The sequence below is a fragment of the Oreochromis aureus genome, linkage group 2, assembly GCF_013358895.1.
Source record: "Oreochromis aureus strain Israel breed Guangdong linkage group 2, ZZ_aureus, whole genome shotgun sequence".
Lineage (NCBI taxonomy): Eukaryota > Metazoa > Chordata > Actinopteri > Cichliformes > Cichlidae > Oreochromis > Oreochromis aureus.
Genome location: NC_052943.1, coordinates 18,077,640 through 18,097,538, shown reverse-complemented (window position 1 = coordinate 18,097,538; position 19,899 = coordinate 18,077,640). Strand labels below are relative to the sequence as shown.

The window sequence follows — 19,899 nt, the reverse complement described above, 5'->3', positions numbered from 1 at the left end:
TTCAGCAACAGCGACTGAAGCCATTGTGTCATATAGTTAATAAATGCGTGTGTGTAAAAGTACTTCACTGCAATACAAACTGCACTCATCAACTGTTGTTGGATGTCTAATTAATTATTATTATTATTTTTAGTTTTTTATATATTTTTTTTTAATTAGAGTCAACACGCTAATGGAATTCATGCAGTGGAAGAAGAGGCATACACCAGGATGCATATGTCTTTGTGACAGCAGGGATTTAAAAACTGTAAATTGTGATTATCATTGATCTCATTCGTCAGATGCCTAATCTCTATGACTCACATCCACACTGGCCCCACTGGGTGACGATGAACTGTCCACCCCCACATCTGAAGTCCAGAAAAAAAGTGTTGAGGAAAGCAGCGATAAGCGGGGCCTTATCCTTTTAAAGACACTCCCGTAATCCATCAGCGGTGGGAGGAGGGGGGGGGAGGCTTCAGCTTTAAGGGACTTAGTCTGGATTATAGCTAGTCCTCCAAATTAAACCAAAAGTCAGCTTTCTGCAGTTGCTCATGCAAGCTGGCAACTGGCTTGTTACCAGCTCTACAAACATGGCAAATGATGAAGGTCTATAATTAGAACATTTTCTCACTTAGCCACCAGATAAACTAACAAAAGTAGCACAGCAACAAAGCCTGACCCATTCCCCACTAAAGTGACTATTTTACCTTTCTGTCTCTGACCTCCTGTGATTTGACTTGGAATGTCTTCCATTCTATGTACCTGACTCTGGTTGCCAACCAGCTTAACTACAGACAAGCTTCTCAACCAGGGCAGGGCTGCTCTGTCCCCATTGATGCCGCTTCCCACAGCAAAACAAGGCCAAATCTGGGGCTTAGAGGCTAAAATAATCATTACTGGGTTGCAAACAAATGAAAAGTCAGAACACTACTCCCATGTCTGCCTCCCTCTGACATTCTTTTGGATTGTTTTTTCTCGGATATACAAATTTATGCTGCAATAATTTATAGGAATATTTTAACATGTTGGGAAATATGCTCATATGTTATTTTACTGGGACTCGAGATCATTGATACCTTTCTCATGTCAGTGCTTCCCAGATGAAGCTAAAGCAAGCGACTGATATGCTACCTGGAAACAGGGAGCATAGTTCTATGCAAAGGTAATAAAATGTGTATGCCACCAATGACAAACCTCAGAAAGCAATATGTTATATCTTGTTAGGTCCATTTACTGAAGAAAAAAAATGCAAGCAGTGGTAAAATGACAGTCGTAATGTGCCTTTGGCTAAATCTTAAGATGGAGCAAATATATATTAGAGTAGTTTTTCTTTATATTCAAAGATCCAACAGTCAATTTTGTCAAAAGATTTTCCGAACGGATTCTTTTAAGGAGACTATTTCACCAAACTGGGAGGACAAATGTTTCCCTCTGTTTACAGAGGGAACATGTTGTGTTCGTCTCTCTGCATGCTCGTACATGCATTGTGTTGATACATCAGAGTCTGCTTTGATGTAATAGTCCCCAAACTTGATAAGAGCACTTGAATTTACCTCCACGGTGACCTTCCTGCTTTATTCCCCCAAGGAGGAGTCAGTCTGTCATTAAAGCACAGAAATTATAAACAATCTTTAATTTAACAAGTGCAGACATGCTGGCTTCTCCATTCACTAGCTTCCCATAAAACTGAACTAGGAACAGCTAATCTTGAACTAAGGAGGTTACTGGGGAACGTACTGCTCTCAGAGCAGTCTGACAGAGGCCAAGTGCTTTTCATTCATCTACTTGGCTGCCTGTGCTGTGGTATGTCAAATCATGGACGTGAGGGGAAAGTCAAAACTGTTGTCCTATTGTGCTCCGCAGCCAGACGACTGAACCCTGAACATTGTTTTATAATGCCAAAAGAGAGACCCGAGATGGGGGTAAAGTTGTTACCAATTCCCATGGAAGACAATAATAAATATCAGTGGTATTGTTTTCATCTTCCACACTCAGCCCAGAGTAGATATCTAATTTATTCCCTAGCATTTTTGCCTTGACCTAATCTCACTCAAGCAAAGAAATGGATTCCCACCTTCTCTAGAAAATGGATATGGGTGTAAATAATATGCCTGGACACTTTCTGAAAAGCCTTAATCCCAAGAAAACAAACCTGATTGAAGCAGGCCCACCTGATTTGCGTTCAGGAAAACTAGATAATCAAAATGCAAAACAGCCTTTGATAGAAAAATTAGCCAAGTTCTAACATCAAATCCCCTACAAACAACATCAGCAAATTCGCCTCCTGAACTTTTATTTGTATTCAGTGTTTGGGTTTTTAATGTAATCACAGTGCATTCGGGGCTCCATCAATGAGCTATTCTGATTTACGTCAGGCTGAATCAGACTAACTGCTTAGAGGTCTGCAGACATCATGAATGAGAAAAGGACCCACACACTGAACGCATTAGGGGTCCTACCATCGCCTTAGACAGAGGTACAATGGGTAAGGGAGGCGAGATAAAGGAAGGGGATAACAGGGGTGAATGAATTGCTGACGTTGATCAGGCAGAGAAGAAGGGCAGAGTGGGAGAAAAGAAAGGAGGAGGCCCAAGACACTGGCCACACAGGGCATGAGGGAATGGGGGGCTTTGAGAGGCCTACACTCGGTCATAGCCCATTAGCCCGGTTGGGTGAAAATGCTACAGCTCATTACATGCTCTGCCTCTGTTGTGTGGATGAACAATGCACAATTACGCTACCCTGCTGCTTCTCTAGCCATACTGCTGCATGCCTCTGAGGCGGCTGATATTGCTGCTATAGTGGCTCGCTTGCCAACAGCCCCCGTGCTCATCAAACATCCCATACATGGACTCCCTAATGCAAATTCAGGTTTATGTGTAGAAACAAAAGTGCTGTTTGAATGTGCTAAAATAAAAAGGGGAGAAGCAGGAAGGTCTACTCACCATCGGGGTGTACAAAACAATGGCACAATGCAGCATTTGTGTGAGTAATATAATGACTAATGTCTAATCCACCTTCCTTAAATTGTATTAAATGGCAGACATGCAACAAATGGATAATTCTTTTCTTTTCTGCCGAATTAAGTTTCACTAAGTGTAAGAATTATCGCGAATCCAGGTGTAGTCTGAAAATATAGATCCAAGTGTAAGAAAACTAGTCCCTGAAACTGCTGTGACAATATCTGCAATGCAGTGAATAAGTAAGCCCAGGATTCATCTATCCACCAGCAAATTGGTTCACTTCAAGTCTTGCTCCTTTCCACTCTACAATTATGCATGCAGAAGTTGACATTTAATCTGATGGGGGAAATGCTAACTAACATCCTCCTGCTCCCTCTTTGTTTTAGGCAAAAAACAGGACACTTGGAAAGGTCATTCTTCCCTGGTGTCAGAGCTGGCTGCTTGGAAAAGTTTCTGTTCACAGCGAGTATTGTTATGTTTCACAGAATCCCTCCCCCATTTCCCTGTCATTCAAAACGCACAACATCAGCACTCAAGAGAAAAGCCTGGGAACTCTTTTAACAATGTGGTAACAAGTCTGAAAACCCACAGTTCAACTAAAACAGGACAACGGGAAAATTAGAACCCCGATATCTATGAATTTTAATTAATACCTTTTCTCTGTGCATTTGGATAAAATTAGTTTTTGGCACACGTAACGGTCATTACAGGAGAATTGTAATTACTTTTTTCTCACTTCGTTTACTTTCCCAAAAAACATTGTGGTTTTGTTGTTCAATAACAAATCTGAAAAGAAAACAATTATTTTTCCAAATATGGATGGCAAGTCCTTTGCTATTCTTATCTGCAAGAGGGAACAAATATATTGAAGCAGTGTCTATGTTTTCTTCCAGTGCATGCCAGTAGACATTGTAAATATACTTCTGTTTTAATATTCTTAAGCCACAGGGATGGCAATGGGCACATTCCTCTTGACACACACTGAATGCAACAAAGAAAATAATATTGTGAGCAAATAGATTTCACTTCCGGCCATAACAAGTCTTAGGGTTTGTATTTTTTTTTTTTAAATATGTAAGCTGACCTTTCCTATCCTATATTAATGTAAATACAGACATTTCCACCAAAGGCAGCAAAACCTGAATTAACGAGAGATAGTTTTTTTTTTTAATAATATTTTTTTTATTATTCTTGTCCTCCTGAAGCTGTGTGAAAAGTTACCTCAGACTTGTATTACTTGATTTACATGTTTATTTCTGAAAAACCGCACCACCGCTTTGTTTCACACTCGAGAACAGCCAGACTTGGCACATAAACTTTGCTAAAAAAACTTTTTAAAAAGTGTGACCTGTTGTAATGACCACTTTAAACGTCTCAGTAAATCACTGGTGATGGTACATTTGCACACCTCTATTGTCCTCCTTGTGTTGCAGGATTTCCACTTGAGAAAACAAAATGTGGCATATTTGTGTCAGAGAGCTTAATTTGAAAAATATAAAAAAAAAACAACAACACCAGAGGAAACTCGTTTAAATGGGTAATTACGTCCACGAAGCATCGCTTGCAGGACTTAACAAGGTGCGTAATGAGGGTCCCCTTCCCCAGCGATAAACGTCATCGCCATGTCCATTTTCTTCACTTTACTTTGCCATTTCTCATTTAGGGGTGGACCCATCAATGTACGAACGCAGTGCTGCCATACTTCTTTTGGCTGTCCTGTAAACACTTTGAAATTGGCATATGACTACAACCACTACCTAACTATTTTTGTTTCACAAAAACCCCTTTGGTTGGATATTTAAAGGATTTAGAAAAAAAAGCTAAATTAAAGTGTATCTTCCCCAAATTAAGTAAAATTATCTCAAAAGATTAAGGAACGATTATGTCGACATGGTTTTAATTTTTTTAGCTGATTAAGTAAAATCATCTCAAAAGATTGAGGAAGAATTACGTAGATATGATTTCACTTTTCTAGCTCAGAGTAACTGTGTGCGTGCAATCTTCTACTTGTGCCTCTTACACTACGCAGTTATTTGACTCGAGATTTTTAACTACTGAATGAATTTGACGCGCTTTGAAGGACTGATTTTAAAAGACCGTCGAGATTTAAAGGAAAGATATCGAGTGGTGCAAAACTCAAAACACCATCGTTCGTCGGTGCCACCCGACACATTCACAAGTCCACAAAAGTAATCATAATATTTGTGTTTTCAAGGGGGAAGAGCATCTTGTACATGCAATAAAGAAGTGACATGATTGCTATCTGTATCGGAGTTAATACGATTTGGGCAATAAAATCTCTTCCTCATACTAATGCAGTATTTTAGACAGAAAAATAACATGTTTCAGGCTGCAGCAGTACAGGTTGAAGAAAATCACTGACATTCTATAAATAGATATCACCCCCCTTTTCCCTCCCACTCTGTCTCGCCTTGATTTTTCAGGCCTTGCCATTTTTCTACAGTATAACTCCCTCTGTACAATCTTTACAAGTCACATGTGGTTAAGGATACATGCAGTGACATGTGTACATCAGATGCTGTCACTTGTGTGTTTTGACTCTTAAACTCTTTTGGCTGGATGCTCTGATCCTGACGATAGGGCGGCAACCCGGCGGGGCTGGATGCTTCTGACTGGCTGCCTGGGGTTGTTATGTCATTTCATTGTAGCTTTGCGACATCGAGAATGACACGCAGTGATGGGGTGTTGCGGGTTAGGGTCAAGGCTATAAAAACCTAACCAAGCGTAAAACTAGCACTAGTTGTACATGAACTGAAAACCATCTTGCTGAGTAATGCTGCCCCGTCTGCTACAGCTTGACCAGTTTGGTGAATTAATCGCAATCAGATACAAGAGGCCACTAAGCACATCGCGTCACACTTTTAATTTTCTTTGACAGATGCTGCTTTATTTCACCTTATAAACACTGACACTTGAAAAGCACAAGATTTCTGAAGTCTCTACCTTACAAATAACCTCTCTAAATAATTAACAGGTTCAACTGCCACTCAATCAGTGAGCTTCTGAGGCTTTTGTAGATGAAACGATTCTTTTTCAAACGGTCTGAAAATAGGAGACGTTAAAGAATGTAACATACCCCACCCAAGTCTTCCAACGCATCAAAAAATAAATAAATAAATGAAATAAAATGCAAGATCAAGGAGTTATGTATCCCTCCCCTTATTGCACGACATCTGTATAACTGTCATTTTCTCTTTCCTGACATGATTAGTCTTTGACAAACTATTCAGAGTTGCAGAGGTATATCTGTGACCAGAACTAGACACCAGTAAATTTGTGACACCAAAACTGTCCTGTGAGATCAAACACTAAACATGACACAAAAATAAAAAATTTTTAGCATCATTTCCACCTCAAGCCACGCGCCGGCAGTACACGACACTAAAAGTGTACTTTAAATGCAAAATTCACAGCATTGTTTGATTATTGAAAATGTTGAAATATGCTTCTCACTCCTCCTTCTCTGAGATTTCTGAGTCAGTCATAATGATGTAAATGATAATGTCACAGCCCATATTTCAAATAAATGTGACACTCCATAAGAAATATTGTGTGTGCCTGTGTATTCATGAGTACATGTGTGGGGGGAGATTGGCAGTTTCAACAGATGTGTAGTATGCACTGACAGCATGACATCTATTTTGCATGCTCAATATGACACGTCTGAATGCTCCCATGCATATTGTCCTGATGTGAAGTGATAGCAAGGGATGTGCATCCTCGCTGGAACCACTCCCTGTTGTCTTTCCTACATCAATATCAAAATGTCTTCCTTACTAACGGGAAAAACAGCAAGACTGATACGCAGATCTCTTTGCAGTTCTCTTTCTTTTTTTTTTCTTATTTAGCATACTTTGATTGACTGTGAGTGCAAACACAAAAGGTACTTTTTTTTCTTGTTATATAACTAAAACTTGGACAGTGTATTTGAAGGAGTGTGGTGGGCATATGGATTGCTGGGTTGCTGGATGACTGCTTCAGTTATCAATTAACTTATCCTGTAAAACATACTTTTGACTGAATGCATTTTACACTGTGTAACACAATGTCAAATCACTTTTTTTTTTCAATTTTACACATCACCTTGTTCTGATAAACCCTCCCTACAAAAAAAAATCTCTTACCTGAATAAGGCTAATCGATGAAGTAAGATAACTCATTTTCCTGCTATACTCATTATCTGGAATCACAGGTGTGAGGAGCCTTAGTACACATTACAAATTCAAAAACACATTCTAGCCAAAGGCTATTTCTTTACTGTATAATTGTCTCCCCCACCAAGTGATTCACTATAATTAAGCCATGGAAGACAGCTCTATTCTCCTGTGAGCGTTCATATTAGTGCTACTACAGGCAGGTCTAACAAACATCTCACAGCTGATGCTTTTCAAAACAATGGACAGTAATGTTTAGGGATGTATATGGATGATATACTGGTCCACATTCTCACAAGGGAGAATACAATATACACAATGCAACTACAGGTATGAGGCCTTTGGGGAGACCTGTCACTGTTATCTTGGCAAAGTCTGCTGTGTGTGTGTGTGTGTGTGTGTGTGTGTGTGTGTGTGTGTGTGTGTGTGTGTGTGTGTGTGCCAGCATGCTTTGTCTAACGCAGGAAAAGCTCGACTCCAGCTGCTCTGACATAAGCAGGATGCTTGCTGCCCCACATAAACTAACAATAGAGGAGAACTTTCTATTGATCAAAAGCATAAATTACAAATAGATACAAACCCATATCCTGTTTCCCTCCATTAACAAACCAAATCTGACAAGGTTCTGGTGGCTATGATAATTTTAAACTACACGTTTGGAAAATAAACAAATGCAGCGACATCACTGTCTAAAAACAAAAGGCTCTTCTGCCAAGGATAAATGAATCATGGATAATTACGAGGTTGCCCTCAGGATGAAAACAATTTTTGGGGACAAAGCAGCCTTAGTAATCACAACAGTGCAGCCACTCGTGTGTCCTAGCCAGTCAATGGGATATGGGTTGAGGACTTGTGGAGTCAAGTGGTTTCAAGCCCAAGCTTTCTCATTGTAACAAAGCAATTAACAGTCATTCCACTGATGTTTGTTTGTGCTATAAATGGCATTGTAATTATACCAAAACATTTTTTTTTTAATTTAAGAGTAACATTTGTACATCCTGTATAGCCTCTGTCTCTTGAAACTGTCACAATGGGGAGCCAAGAACACAGTGACAGCTGTCATTGTGCTGGGTTATCTGTTGGGGGACAAGGCATGCTCTTGATACTGTTTTCTTTACTTACTGAATCTCACACACACACTCTCTTTTCTCGGTCCAGAAAATGTGCAAATGTCGGGTCAAAGAGATGTTTGTCAACATCTAGTGGAAGAAGGAGAGAGAGGGAAGCTGCATGCTAAACAGCCCCAGCCTCTATTAGGCCAATCAACTGCCTCCAAGAAAATGAGAAAACGTGGTCGGGGCTCAGACACCTGGCACTAAGACTCAATATTCACCCTGGCTCACTCCTTATCTCTTTATCTGGCCTCACACAGCTCTATCAAGACAACTCCAAGCTTTGCATATGGAATCATCAAAATCAATCTTTCTCCTTACTTGCTCCCTCTCCCCTTTTTCATTAGGTGAAACAAATAAAGGGTGTCCTGATCCTGCGGCAAATGTGCTTTTATTGGATGCTTCAGCCAAAGAGACAGAATGCTGTTCAAGTTTTTGTTTTTTGTTTTTTTACCAGGTTAGTGGATATCCTGTTGTAGATTTTTTTATGAGAGAGAGAGATAAAAAGGTTGTGTTGACCTGCACAGCACTGCTTACCAGCTGGCACAATCGCAGCATACTGGTCACTTCATGTACCTGCTGAATCCCACACCTCTGCCTCCACTGACACAACTACATTTTTCATTCTTTCCACCTGTGTTATTCACACACACAGTCACTTGGAACCAGCTCAGACAGGCTCAGTAAATCAGCATGCCTGTAAGTAGGTCTCATTGACCTCTCACAATCCATTGGTGCCTGGATCTTTCAGGATCATCCAGTCAATATATCAATATCCATCTTGTGTTCCTTGTTTTAAGACCCCCCTACCCCCACCTTCTCCTCACTGGAATGTCAAATGGAGACTGTACTCATCATTTACAAGGGTGTGTGTGTGTGTATATGTGGAGCTTGCCACTGATATGAGTGGGTGTGGTAAATACTCTCATACAAATACACACACATACAAATACAAATGTCCCCCTCTCCCATGGGATTGAGGAGAAGTGGGTCATGAAGAGAAAAAGAAAGGTTGACGAAAGAATCCAATAGACGAGTTCATACATACAAAAAAATCTATAAACTAAGGATCAGCTGGTCGGCATACACCTGTCAGCTTGAATAGCCTTTCAAGTCAGACCTTCACTGCTCTGCTGGAGCCATGCATGGTGTGTCAGGGTAATTCAATGGCTGGCTGTGCAGAGCAGCCATGCGGTAATGCTGTAGCCAAATGGACGACATACTGATTTAAGCAATGATTATTCTTTCTGTTAGCACCTGAAATGCTGTGAGGTAGAGGTGATTAGCCAGGTCAATACATCTGGCAGGTGGACAAACTCCTGTTCTTTTTTTTTCAATTGCTCAGCACATAGAAATAAAAAAAAAGAAAACAAGTGGAGTAAGAGATGCCAGATAATCCACTTTGTTAGGCCTCCAACTTCTGCTTGGCAAAGCACTCTCATCAAAGGACAGCTTCAGTGCCTCAGCACCTTAAAATGCCTTGAAGGATTCCACTCAGATCGACTGACATATTGCCATTTCAGTGGCTCAGCTTTTCCATCAATAATAGACCAACATTTCACTGGCACTGTATTCTTTGGTACAGTGGAATGCTACATATCCCTGAACCTTTTTTTTTTTTTTTTTTTTTTAGATATTTTTGCCCACATATACCCGTTATTTATTATCAAGCAAACTAAATACTAAAATTGCAAAAGCAACAATTTCTTTGTTTCTCCTAAACCATTGCATTTAATCACAGGAATCAGTTTCAAATTTAAAATGTATTCTAAAGTAATAGCCAAAGCAGCCCAGCCAAGGATCAAGGACAGAGCACAGTGGATTTTGTCTCACCTCTGGCAGTGGCATGCCGTTGATGATGAGGTCTGGCTGCTGCTGGTGACCCTGCCCTGTGAACGGGTGCTGATAGCCATGGTTGGGAGCTGCATTGCGTGAGTTCTGGTTCTCCACGTTGAGGAAGGTGCTCTCAGAGCGCCTGCAGCCCAGCGGCAGGGTCTGCTGGTGGTAGTCGAAGTAGTTGAGCGAGGAGGTGAGAGATGAGCAACTCACCACATTCATCTTGTCTGTCTCTTCAACGTCTCGGGGCACCAGGCGGATGTCGTTCTTGCTCAGCTTCTTCTTTTTGCTGGACTTCTTCTGGTTGCCGTATGAGTACTCCGCGACCCTGCGCAAGTAGAAGAAACTGAACAGACTCAATAAAGCAGTGTTCTGCCTTCCCCCTCCCCTGTCCATATGGTCAAAAAGTTTCCCCACCATGCCAGCAAGGACGCTGTTCAACCATGGGATAATTGCCCCTTTTCAAAGGTGGAGCAGCGCACGTAAGTGACCTTCCACTCGAAGCTTGCAGTGGAGCTGTTATCCCTTGTTTGTTTGCATTTGCATGCTCAACAATTGACATGTCACAAACAGGCAGACAATATGCAAACATGCCAAAACCACAGAAGCACAGCAAAAAGAGCACACTGATACTGAGCAGCATCGGCAGTATATGCAATCACATTCAAAGCACACATCCCACACTAATTCCATTTTTTCTTTCATTATCAAGGGAGCCCACTAGCAACACGGAGTGCAGGAGAACTGCAGATTCAAATTCATTTAGCTGCTCTCAGTGGCTGCTGCAAACTTGAACTGAGTATTTTGACTTTAACGAGAGCAAATGAGCAACACAGCCATGTTTTATCAAAGGATTCTCAGACTGGGGGAAATATCCATTCTTCACACAGCCTTGCAGTTTTCCACAGGAGAACAGATGCTAAATACTCTGCAGTGATCAGTGCAACCCTCACTAGACATATTCAAGAAAATATGTGATCCTTTTTACCACCTGCATTACCTCAAAGACTGGAAAAGGTCATTTTTAACCTTATGGCATGGGGGATATGGTTTGTTTCCCACAATAATTTGATAACAAAACTATAGCTGCCAATGAAATTTCATTACCTGAATGTATCCGATCCTTTCTGATGTCAAACATGTCTCTGCTTTACTAGGCCTCACTGACCTCTGTTCTTCTCTAAAAGGCAGCGCTTATCCTCTATCATTCCTAAAATCATACTGACTAAGAAGGTGCACCACTGTAGTTTGTCTTTTTCATTTTTTCCTTTTTTTCTTTCAGATTGCATCTTGAAACAACCCCCATTCTGCTCCTCCTTCATTCAGAGGAAAGAAAATGGGCAGCTGCAAGGGTAGAAAATGCTTCATCGCTGTTTCATTTATCATTTTAACATGTTTTCTTTCTACTTTGTGCCCACAATGAAATCTGGGAGGGAAAATCTTCAGAGTCAGAAAGACTGACAGAGGACAAGCAATAAATTGGAGACAACTGCTCCTCATATTCGAGGTGGCGACTGAGAAGCAGAGCACATCAGTGCTGATTAAAGCACCCAGCAGGGATAGTGTCGCACACTCGGAGAGCAAAGTACTGGGAGCAGTTCTGAATTTTGAATTTGTTGTTGTCTATCATTGGGGTTTTTTTCTCTGAAGAAAATGTATAACTGACATTAAAAAAATGTGAGAAACGTTTCTGTCAAGATGTCAATAAATAGATTTCCCAGTATTTCCAAACAGGCTCAAATAAAAACATGTTTATAAAATTTTGCCATGAGATATAAGTGTCAAAAAAACGGGTCAACTTTGATGGAGACATAGTTTGTGATTATATTTTCCTCTTAGAACTCTCTAGTCCAAATCCAATCTTTGCAATTAAGAGTGTTGAAACACACCTGTGATAATTTCAAGGGAACATTTTTTATACATATTTGTAGATAATTTGAAATTAACGGTGAAAAAAACAACAACAATTATTCTTAAGTCAGTTCTCACGTTTTCATGACCACTACTGCTTAAAAAAATGAAGTAACTTTAAATCAACAAAATAATGTTTGGAGCAAAATATGATTATAGCTTCAGGTTAAATTCTCAAATCCAATCTATATGTAAATTTAGTGGTAATGTGGCACGGGGAAATCAAAGCCAGAACTGATGTTCAGACTGATGAACACAACAGAATATCCGCAATGCAAGTTCAGGAACATAATAATCTGCTCCTTTCCATGAAGCAGTCTTCATAGTTAATGAGCGGGATATGACTTACATACTCTCATAGAATCTAAACTTTTTTTGTTTTTTATATTATATTTATATTTATATTATTATACTTTTTGTAGTGAAAAGCAGAGGGGAGCCTGAATGATCCTTGAGGACTATCCATAATCACACTAGATTAAAGCTGATAACAGCCAATCAGCCACGGTGGAGGTTAAATAATAAATGTCTGGGTCTGCTATTGAGCCAGTGGGGCGTTAATTGTCCGGCAACACATCCGCAAATTGAACATGACAGTTGAACCATCATATTTATGAGTCAATTGGTTACAATGAAAGAATTAAATCCATCAATCATGTTCCGCTAACACGGAACAGTGGGCCTTAGCGAATGTTTCTGATTTAATGCAGTAGAGATTATTTAGATATAACTCAATTTCAGCTGTGGAAAGAAATCTGCTGTCCTCAGATTAGAAGCCTTTACATGCTGCATAACAAAAGCAATGCACTGACAACTGACAGGTTCAAGCGTGATTGCGAACACATAAAATCTCTCTCTCTCTCTCTCTCTCTCTCTCTCTCTCCCTCTTGCATACACAAATCTATACATCCATACACACAAACACGCACGGGCTTTAGTCAGTACCTGCAGTTGTACGTCCGGATCTCCTTGTTATCCCTCTTGCACTTGACCGCCACAAAAATCATGGTGATAAACAGGATAGCTGCGATAGAGCCCAAAGCGATGATGAAGATGAGAGACAAGTTGACAGGTCCTATAGACTCCTGCGCACTGAGGTCTGGAGAGAGGTACACCACTATATAGGCCGAAGAGGACAGGGAGGGCTTGCCGTGATCCCTCGCCACAACTGTGATTTCGTAGGTGGATTTGGCGTTTTCTCCAAACATTTTGGTGGAGCGAATCTCTCCGTTCACCTGGTCGATTTCAAAGAAAGTCCTGTCTCCCTCTGAGATAGTGTAGGTCAGCCGCCCGTTCTCCCCCTCATCATAGTCGTCAGCTTTAATTTGGGTCACCATGTAACCCTTCGCAGCGTTTCTTGGGATAGAAACTTCCGCTGTGCCATTAACCAGCGGAGGGTTTGTCATAACAGGTGTGTTGTCGTTGACATCCAACACGACGATGCGCACTGTTGCGTTACTTGATAAAGACGGATTGCCGTTGTCTCTGGCCAGCACTTTGAAATCAAAAGTCCTAGTGTATTCATGATCAAACGACCTCATTGAATAAATGCGGCCTGATGGGTTTATACTGACATATGTGTTTACATCCATGTGCTTAATCTCACCAGGGACTATTGAGTATGAAACTGTGCCATTCATCCCCAGATCAGGGTCTTCAGCTGATACTGTTAGCAGGCATGAGCCAGGGAGGTTGTTTTCCATCACCATCTCTTGATAGTGTGGCTTAAGAAAGTGGGGAGGGTTGTCGTTTTCATCTGTGACTTTTACTACCAACGACTTTGTGGCGCGTAAAGGGGGGATGCCACTGTCCTCTGCTTGGATGGTCAGGTTGTATGTGTCCTTTTGCTCTCTGTCCAGCCTGCCATCAACAAGTATAGTGGAAAAGCTCTCATATTCTTGCAGTCTGAAAGGAACATTACCCTGCAGCCTGCACTGCACTTTGCCGTTTGCCCCAGAATCCTTATCTGACACCCTTACCAGCGCAATGACATATCCACGCTGCGCGTTTTCACTAACTTCCACCATCTCTGTGTTCAGTGAGAGTAAACTGATGACAGGTGGGTTATCGTTAGTATCCATCACATTCACGGTGACTTTGCAGTGAGCTGGGATAGAGTTTGGACCTAAATCTTTGGCTTGGACGTCGATTTCATATATTTGCGTCGTTTCATAATCCAAATCACCAATGACAGTGATAACCCCGGTTCTGGGGTCAATTTTGAAAGCATCCCTCGTTTTCTCGGTGACGTAACTGTTGAACGAGTACAAGACCTCTCCATTAGTGCCTTCGTCGGGATCCGTTGCATTCAAGTCTATGACTAATGAATTACGGGGGGAATTCTCCATCACATTAACTGTATACACTGGCTCGTCAAAAACGGGGTTGTTATCATTAGAATCAATTACTTTAATATTTAACTGGACCGCACCTATCTTTGGTGGGTCTCCTCCATCTTCTGCGCTGATTTCATATGTATAGTGGGACTGAGTCTCCCTGTCTAACGATTTTTGCACAACAAGCTCAGCAATTTTCGACCCATCCCCTCTGGTCTTTATTTCTAGTCCGAAAAGCTCATTTGGAGTGATAGAATATGATTGCACTCCAAAGATCCCCGAGTCCGGATCGCTTGCCCCCTCTAGGGGAAACCTGGTACCAGGGGAAGCATTCTCAGAAATTTCTATGTCAATGTGGCTCGTAGGGAATCTGGGTGCGTTATCGTTCAAATCCTCAATTTCAACTTTGATGACACAGATCTCCATAGAGTTTGACATCACTTCTAGGGATATAATGCACTTTGGGTTTTGTCGACAAAATACGTCCCGATCTATTTTCTGTTGGGCTGTAAGAATTCCTGCTGGACTCAGTTCAACATATCCAGGATGTGAATTGGATATGACCCTCAAGTACGGGGGCTGCGGTGCAATCTGAAATCCTTGCTTTAGTGCGTCGTTTGTCACGTTTCCTATCACTGACCCGGCCCTCATCTCCTCGTTTATTCCATACTTTAAATTGATAACAGCTTCAGTCCCGACCCAAAAAAGGAGGAACACAGCAGTTAATTGTATTAATTCCATCTCCTTCGTTTGCATTGTACCTGTTGACTTTTCCTGTGCCTAACAAAGACCTTGATAATTACGCACAGAGGTACACGTCAGAGAAAACTGGAAACATTATGCAAATTAACCATCTCATTAAAATGTCCAAAAAGTGTCTGAGTGATGAAAATCTCTTATGTATGCAAATTATATCTAGGTGTGAAAGCTAAAATTCTAACAAGTGCCTTAGCCTATTTCACTCTCCACAGGCAGGGAACATCCTCTGGTCTACTGCAGCGGACGAAACACTGGGGACGACAGATCTGTGAAAACATGCTGAATCTTCTCACAGTACTGATTTAGTCGAATAAATCCGTGCTGCTCTTATCAAGCGGCAAAGTGGTCTTACACAGGACTCGTGCGATGAACCGTCCATTTTCAAGTGGGCTGGAACTAGAAAAAAAAATGTTCGGACTGAATAGACACAAAATTCCTTTGAGTAAGTCCACAATTTAAAAGAATCTTCTGTGTAGATAAAGTAAAGGAGCTCAAAAGTCCGTGTTAAAATTTCAGCCTTTATCCCAGTCAATATTTAAGTCGCATTCTGGATAAACATCTTGTTTTGTGCAATTTAATACAGGCAGTGATCAAATTTCCTTATCGATAGACAGCTATAGGCTTTAAAACTGCATTTGATGAAAAAATAAAATAAAATAAAGAATCAGCAGTCGCAAAATAATTCAACAGCCTAAGTCCGGATATCTTTGCTTAAAGAAAAAGAGGGTGCAATTGCAGGAATGTCTCATCACATCACTCAAGTCCCGATTACCTTTTTATTTCCAGCAGATTTAGTCTTTCGTCCCCTCCGTAAGTCTTCAAGCTTTTACTTACTAATTAATTTCCTTCTGTGTCAGTTGGAAAAGGCTTCACATATCCCGATTATTAGTCCATGCAACACAGAGAAAAAAAGAAAAAAAAAATCCGATGAAAATGTAGCCAAAAGCCTGTGGGAGGAAACCTTGTCAGAGCACTACTGTATGTTCAAAACGTATTTCATGTTTAGCTGCAGCAAACTGAAGCACAGTCGCCTATATCCAGCCTGGTTGAGGCAGAAAAAAAGAAATCACTACTCGTTGCCAGAAGGCTGTCTAGTTGACTCCAACAAGCGCTCCTCTCGCTTCACTGGTGCACACTGGCGAACTCTCAGCTCCGAGGCGAGCGCTCGGTCTGAGGACCCGCAATCCCCTCAGCCAATCAGGGGTTACACAGGAGGGCTGGAGCTGCTGGTGGGTGGGGCAAAGTACAGCAATGAAACGCGGCCAACTACCTGTTCTCCTGCAGATGGACGACTCAATGGGCAATTACATCGTACACGCCGAAACACGAAGCTGAGTATTAGATGATCGTTAGAATGCGGTTCCAAATGTAGGGTCTGGGGACCCATGGGGGTCTTTGAAAAGACTCCCATGAGTGCCACAGACAAGAGTAACAGGCTAATTTCTTCCAGCAGAAGCGGAGAAGAGAAGCTACGGATAAGTTTTCACAGATTTGTCCTTGCGTTCCTCTCTGCTGTTGTGCTCCATTAAATGTAACAAGTCATATTTTACTATACAGATCTTCAACAGGAGAATACTCGCTCTTATTTTTGGCTTTTGTTAGAGACAAGAGGTGATACGTCAAGGTGTGGCCACCTCTGTGCCAGAGCAGACATTGCAACTACTAGACAGTGTTTACTGTTGGCTTATACTGCATATTTTAGAGTCAGCCACGGCCCGCTGATCTATAGCCCACAACCGTTGCAAGTGCACGCATCGTGTTGCATCATTTAGACCCTAGACGTGGCTGTCATGCATTTAATGTTCTGAACTTCAGCAACACCGGGCACCACGGTGAGGCAATTTCCAATAATGAACAAATATTATAGGCCTAGATGATGGCTTCCATGTAACAACAAGCTGGGGGGAAATCTTGCCACGGGCCAAATCAATAGTAACTCAGATTTATATATAATAAAAAGAAATTCGAAAAAATTCGAAAGCTTTTACCCCACGAACGATCACAGCCAGTTGTCTGTTACATACCTGCTTGATGCTAGCGTTATTATATTTTTTATTATTGCTATTAGTTAATTGTTTTTATTAAATACTTTGTAATGAACACGAGAACGATAGAAAGCCTACAACAGAGTGTTTTTAATCATAGAGATAATAATTTTTATTACGCCATTTAATGGCTGTAAATATTAAACCTTTTGTTAATAAGGTCAGTAATGAGTTGGGTTCACCGTGACCTTCATCCTACAGCTAATGGTTTTAGGAAAAGTAACAACACATTCAAAGCGCCTCTTGTGCTATCTCCACAATGGCTAATTGACATTATGGCTCCTTCTAATGCGACCAGTTTACTACCATTAAATCTCAGCCAACACAAGCAGGAAAACTATGGCAAGAAAAAAAAAGGATTGAATATGTAGTCGCTCTGCACATATTGCAGACTGTCATCGCCCTCCTTGAAATCTCACTCTTTTCATTCAGATGGAAGCAACACTCGCTTACAGCCGGCCCTTTGCACACAGACACGCACGCACACCTCCTCCCATGCAGCCAGGCTGCTTGCCTGACTCTAACCGGCGCTCAGCCGCCATCACATCCTGTCTAGGGCTGGCAGATTTCAAAGTCACAAGGGTGACACCTAGCGTCCGCAGCCTCCGCTCGATTCTGTTATTCCAGCTTGTCCATTTTACCCCCAGACTGTTTCACCCCCACGAAAAACAAATAGCGTGCCACAAGAATAACAATGAAGCACATCGGCAAATCAATTCCCTGTCTTTATTGGAACAGAAGTCTAGAGCTTGACCACAATTAATATTCTGACCAGGAGGAGAATTAGTTCTGAGCCATATCCAATCATTGTTAATCAATATAGGGTTGTTGAACTGTATATGGAAAGGAGAATACGGTCGTTGTTTTGCAACGTAAAGATGTAATTTACCAAATTTATTTATGTTTCTATTCAAATCAAAAGCTTCAGCTGTGTCCGTTTAATAAAAACTCAAGCTACAGCAGCTTCACTGAGCCTGATTTTGTGTACTATCTTGACCAAAAACCTTTCAGAATACATGAATATGAAAGTGTACATTACTGTATCTCGCGCACCAGAACAGAACAAATTTTTTGTCCTTAGAAGTTTAGAATTACTATCAGCTCCATATTTTTTAAATGTTGAGAATAAGAAAAAAAAAATAAGTTACACTATCTCCTTAAAGAAGCACTTGATGTTTAAGCGATTCAGATGCCCTAATGTCTTAATGGACGTTTAAACTTCTCTTGCATAAAGAAATCACGTTTTGACAAAAAAATCAAGTGTGACCAACTTGTTTGCTTTGCTGCAACACCTTTAAGACGTGTTGCAATTGTACAAAGACGGTGCCAGTAGAATCTTTAAGCTCATAAATTGTTAATGTTGAGTTAAACAACCTTAGGCAATGGCAAGGGACTTCTTTTCTCCTCGGGGCTTTCTGATCACTGTATGTGCAAAACAGTGGAGAGGACGCTTTGTATTTCTGTCAGTCTGAGATTATGATGCAGAGGCTTGCATTGTTTGCTTGATTGTAAGTAAAAAAGGGAGAAAAGTTCTTCACAAAAACTGTCAATTAAAGTAATGAGCAACTTAAAACTGCTGCTTTGATTGTTCACATATGTGCTGGAAACTGGGTGAGCAACAGTTTGCAATAAATAAAGATGGACTTCTGTTATTGTATCTTGTCTGTTTTTGGGTGGGTTTTTTTTAGGTGTTAAGACATTGAGTTACTAATTGCAAAAGGGATTGAGATCTGCCATCAACCCAGTGCAGTAAGGTTAAAAAAAAACCTTAAGTATGAAAATTTTCTGATTTGGAGAGCCGCAGTATGTGGCGAGGGCTAAGAGGTTAAAAATGTTGGAAATGTTTCTCACCCTTCAGTCGAGTGCTGTGTGAATAAACGCAACAGCACTGCCTCGAGCAGCAGGGTAGATCATAAACTACAGCAGTAATTTAGCCACAATGTATTTCTTTCTCTCAGAAAGCGATGGCATGTTTCATTTATGAGCTACAATCTACCTCAATATACTTCCTGCTGTTGACGTACCTTTGTGTCTTTTATTGATTTTACAGCTACATTAAAATCCTTAAATTTTCTGTTGTGGGTGAGTGATGATGCATTGTCTGTTTTAACATTAGTGTTTGGTTTTTCTTTAACCACAACAATTACTTGTTCTGTAAAAAAAAAGAAAAAGAAAAAGAGGAGAACTTATTGCGAGAAAGTAAAGTAATGTGTTTACTTGTGCACCGATTCATTAAACTGTCAGTCAGTCAGGCTCAGGACCACACATAATGTTCCAGCCTCAGTTCAATTTTACACCACGTTACAATCTTTTTACAGCAACTCTAAAACAACGTATGATATATTTACCATAAAAATATATTATACATCAAAATAGGAAAGTGATAATCAGTACATTTCAACACCTAACAGAAAAGATAGAAAACTATGCCCTTATTTGAGTCGTGACACATTTGTGTCACAGTTTAAACTCACGCAGCATTTATTCTTGATAGAAACTATTCACCACGAACTGCACTGAGTGTTTCATTTTATACTGGCTATTAATAGGTTTGTGTTTCGGAAGAAAATTCAGTCTTTTTAACCAAAATATCACTTTCCTTTTTTTAAATGTAATATACATTTATTTCCTCACATGTATGTAGCGCCGTGTTGTGTGTGAATTAAAGCTGGGTGGAGATTAATTCTTTAACCTGAAGTCTGAAGGCAGAGCAGTCTTAAATCCAAGGGAATTTCACAACCTCACATCAGTTTTGAGTTTATTTGAAGCATTTGTGGTGG

The 19,899-nt window shown here is 40.7% G+C and overlaps 1 protein-coding gene across 4 annotated transcripts in view; it reads right to left on the bottom strand.

The window, feature by feature from the left end:
• Nucleotides 1-16,223, bottom strand: part of pcdh19 (protocadherin 19) — a 52,402-nt gene extending 36,179 nt beyond the window's left edge. For 2 of the 4 annotated variants that reach the window (XM_039620240.1, XM_039620245.1), the window contains exons 1-2: nt 12,925-16,223; nt 10,066-10,414 (exon numbers count right to left, since the gene is read on the bottom strand). In XM_039620240.1, coding sequence (XP_039476174.1) covers nt 10,066-10,414; nt 12,925-15,071 — 2,496 coding nt within the window. In that variant the 5' untranslated portion in view covers nt 15,072-16,223. The remainder of the gene's footprint in view (nt 1-10,065; nt 10,415-12,924) is intronic. The other 2 variants (XM_039620249.1, XM_031736426.2) reach the window with 1 other exon arrangement.
• Between the last annotated feature and the right edge of the window lie 3,676 nt (nt 16,224-19,899).